Consider the following 3917-nt stretch of genomic DNA (forward strand, 5'->3'; position numbering starts at 1 on the left):
ACCTCCAAATCAGGTGATTCCTCATGCCTAGGACTGGGAGGGCAGGTCAGCTTTTGGTGCCAGTGAAAGGGATTTCTATTTATTGTCACTATTTTAAAATATGTGTGCAATTGCAAAAAGTTGTACTGCCTTCGTTACTTTTGTGTGGAACACTCCTGAAGTAATCCCTTGTTTTAGCTTATCTAGAGAGTGCAAATGAGCAGGTTGGGGACCCACTCCCGCCCCAGCAGAAATGCAGTAAAACCATTAGAGTCAAAAGGGGCAGTACACAGCGGATTGTCTCTAGAGCAAAGGCGGAGGTTTGTCCAGACAGCCCCTGCGGGGGTTGCGGTGGGATATGCTAATAGTGTCTGGCCACTGGGGCCGGCCTCCCTCCCGAAAGAATATATAAAGAACCCCAACCCCAGCTTGTCGACCCAGGCCAACAGGCGTCTGCCCTTGTTAATTACCGGAGCCAGAGACCAGGGAGCTCCGCCCGGGATTCGCCCGTCGGCAGAGGCGCCAGGCTCGCGTTTCTCCCTATCCCTCTCGCTGCCGTCCAGGTGCACCGCCTGCCTCTCTACAGGATGGATGTGATGGATGGCTGCCAGTTCTCACCTTCTGAGTACTTCTACGACGGCTCCTGCATCCCGTCCCCCGAGGGTGAATTTGGGGACGAGTTTGTGCCGCGAGTGGCTGCCTTCGGAGCGCACAAAGCAGAGCTGCAGGGCTCAGACGAGGACGAGCACGTGCGAGCGCCTACCGGCCACCACCAGGCTGGTCACTGCCTCATGTGGGCCTGCAAAGCCTGCAAGAGGAAGTCCACCACCATGGATCGGCGGAAGGCAGCCACCATGCGCGAGAGGAGGCGCCTGAAGAAGGTCAACCAGGCTTTCGAAACCCTCAAGAGGTGCACCACGACCAACCCCAACCAGAGGCTGCCCAAGGTGGAGATCCTCAGGAATGCCATCCGCTACATCGAGAGCCTACAGGAGTTGCTGAGAGAGCAGGTGGAGAACTACTATAGCCTGCCGGGACAGAGCTGCTCAGAGCCCACCAGCCCTACCTCCAACTGCTCTGATGGCATGGTAAGCAATAGATCTGGTACCTAGCTAGGCTACCCTAATCTTTTCTGAAGTCCTTACACCTCATTTAACCAGGTGTAGCGGGGAGAGTGGGGTGGAGGCAGATGATGAGTTGCTTTAAAATAAGAGAGGGGTCCACATTTAGAAAGACTCCCCAAACCGCTGCTGAACAAGATTTTAGTTTGACTTTCTAGCAGGTTCTAGGTGTACACTGTAATCGAGGGTTGACAAGGGAGATAGGTGGCTGTGAATGATCACTCACATGTTTTCTCCATTCCTGAATTTATTTTCAAAATATGCCATCTGTGGATCATGCGCTACACTAATATCTAAAGGCACCGTTTATAACTTAATGAGGAAATAGAAAGAAATACCCACATGACCCCAGTTCCTGCTCCAATGAGGCCTGGCTGAAAGATGTTGATGCATTCTTTGTAGAGGGCGTTTGCTCCAAGGCTGCCAGGTTTTAATGTGTTTTTGTCCTGGGAAAGTGTTCTTTCCCTGAATTAGTGTGGCTTTCTTCTACTCCAATCCATTTTGCATGGTTAACCCAATGCACATTGCTGCTGAATTCCACCCCCTCTTCCCTTTGCTGCTGCCCTCCTCTTCTTCAAGCACAGAGATTGACCTCAGTGCCCTGGGAATTTGGAGAGGGCTAGCTCTTCCTAAATCAAGGCAGTGAAGGTGATTGACAGTGTTCGGTTACAGAGCTGGTGGGCAAGCACAGCCTCACCGTTGGTCAGAACATCTTTTGCCAAGACCTGAAAACAAACTTTGTTGTGTGTCTTGTATTATAGCCCGAATGTAACAGTCCTGTCTGGTCCAGAAAGAGCAGCACTTTTGACAGCATCTACTGTTCTGATGTATCAAATGGTAAGAATTGATAACTTCACAGGAGTTTAAAGACTGGTTCAATCTGACAATTCAGCCTATAAAATTCTGTTCTTCCTGACAGTACTGGGGAAGGGAATGGAAGTGATGGTTCTTACAGGGAGGCTTTGGCAAAGCAAAATAAACACATCTTCTGCTCCAAATCCCCCTAGCAGACACACACACACACATGCACACACACTGTCGCTTGAAATATTATCAGGGGGTTTCTCCACTCCGCACCTCTACCCCTCAGGAATTGCCAGATATTTGCTGCAAATTTCTATGTTAGGGTTTCTGTGACCACCTGACCTCTGGGTGTCAGAGGAGCTGACCCACAATTTAAGAAGCAACATAAGCAAGTCTGTCTATCTTGGGCTAATTATTTTTTAATGCTTTTCTCCTTGTATCCTTAGTATATGCCACAGATAAAAACTCCTTATCCAGCTTGGATTGCTTATCCAACATAGTGGACCGGATCACCTCCTCAGAGCAACCTGGGTTGCCTCTCCGGGATCCGGCGTCTCTCTCTCCAGTTGCCAGCACCGATTCACAGCCTGCAACTCCAGGGGCTTCTAGTTCCAGGCTTATCTATCATGTGCTATGAACTAATTTTCTGGTCTATATCACTTCTTCCAGGACGGCCTAATACACAGAAAGAAGAAGGCTTCAAACAGTCCCAAACCAAGACAACATGTATATAAAGATTTCTTTTCAGTTGTAAATTTGTAAAGATTACCTTGCCACTTTATAAGAAAGTGTATTTAACTAAAAAGTCATCATTGCAAATAATACTTTCTTATTCTTTATTCTTCTTTGCTTTAGGTATTAACACATAGTTCCAATAATAGTATTTCTGATAGGGGGCAATTCATTGAGGGTAGCTTGTTGCAATGCTATATATATACACATGTATATGTGTATATATATATGTAATATTGCTCATCAAACTATCTCTGGTGTTTAGAGCTTTATTTTTTTCTTTAAAACATTAAAACAGCTGAGAATCAGTTAAATGGAATTTTAAATATATTTAACTATTTCTTTTCTCTTTAATCCTTTAGTTATATTGTATTAAATAAAAATATAACAATACTGCCTAATGTATATATTTTGATCTTTTCTTGTAAGAAATGTATCTTTTAAATGTAAGCACAAAATAGTACTTTGTGGATAATTTCAAGATATAAGAAATTTTGGAAATTCCACCATAAATAAAATTTTTTACTACAAGAAATATTTTGGCTCATGATCTTTTAAAACAACACTCCTAATGGAATTACTATTCATTGACATGAAATCTTTACGTGTGGGCTGAAAATTCTTAAACAGTTGGCTTTTCAGATAAATCTGAATATTTATCATTTTCATTAACCCAGTTTAGGTCCTGTTGATGTCACAAATGAAAATATCATATTTTCTTTTAAATATATTTCAAGTGAGCCTGCTAAATGAAACTTTTCCTTTATCTTAGAACTGCACCATATACTATCAAATCATTTGTGTGTGAAGGGAAGATAGAGGTTATTCAGGACAATAACACATGCTTTTTTAAAAAAGACTATACAACATTACATCATCTTAATACCTATAGTACAATAGAAGGCGTGAGTTAAGTCATATTTACTTTTTCTACCTGCCTGAAAATATCTTGATAATATACACTAATATTGTCAATAAAATATTTAAAGGTATTGGGTTGATTTATATCGCCAGAGTGCCAACATAAGAAAACTTACACAAATTATACTGAAGTGAGACAGAGTTGAGTTGTCTTCCTCCTTTTTACAGCCTTTTAAATTTTATTGTATTAATCATATCATGTATGCGTGTGTGTGCATGTGTGTATGTAAAACAGACGTATCTCGTATTCATCACCCTAAATCTCCTCTAGAAAGGACTGGTATGAAAAAATTGAACAATTAAGTGGAAAATTAGGTTGAGACAATGATTGGGATAATTCTCACAGGTTTATCATTGAGA

At 42.6% G+C, this 3917-nt stretch overlaps 1 protein-coding gene across 1 annotated transcript; it reads left to right on the forward strand.

Moving 5' to 3' along the window:
* The first annotated feature begins 309 nt into the window (after window positions 1-309).
* Window positions 310-3167, forward strand: MYF5 (myogenic factor 5). Its single transcript, XM_031650638.1, has 3 exons — window positions 310-1067; window positions 1862-1937; window positions 2351-3167. Exons 1-3 carry the CDS (start codon window positions 567-569, stop codon window positions 2539-2541), a joined length of 768 nt encoding a protein of 255 aa, XP_031506498.1. The 5' UTR covers window positions 310-566; the 3' UTR covers window positions 2542-3167.
* The last annotated feature ends 750 nt before the right edge of the window (window positions 3168-3917 follow it).

This window comes from Papio anubis, chromosome 9 (genome assembly GCF_008728515.1).
Source record: "Papio anubis isolate 15944 chromosome 9, Panubis1.0, whole genome shotgun sequence".
NCBI lineage: Eukaryota > Metazoa > Chordata > Mammalia > Primates > Cercopithecidae > Papio > Papio anubis.

Coding starts and splice junctions, on each gene's coding strand:
- MYF5 (XM_031650638.1), top strand. CDS start 567: ATGGATGTGATGGATGGCTGCCAGTTCTCACCTTCTGAGTACTTCTAC. Junction 1,068..1,861: donor CCAACTGCTCTGATGGCATG/GTAAGCAATAGA, acceptor CTTGTATTATAG/CCCGAATGTAACAGTCCTGT. Junction 1,938..2,350: donor CTGTTCTGATGTATCAAATG/GTAAGAATTGAT, acceptor TTGTATCCTTAG/TATATGCCACAGATAAAAAC.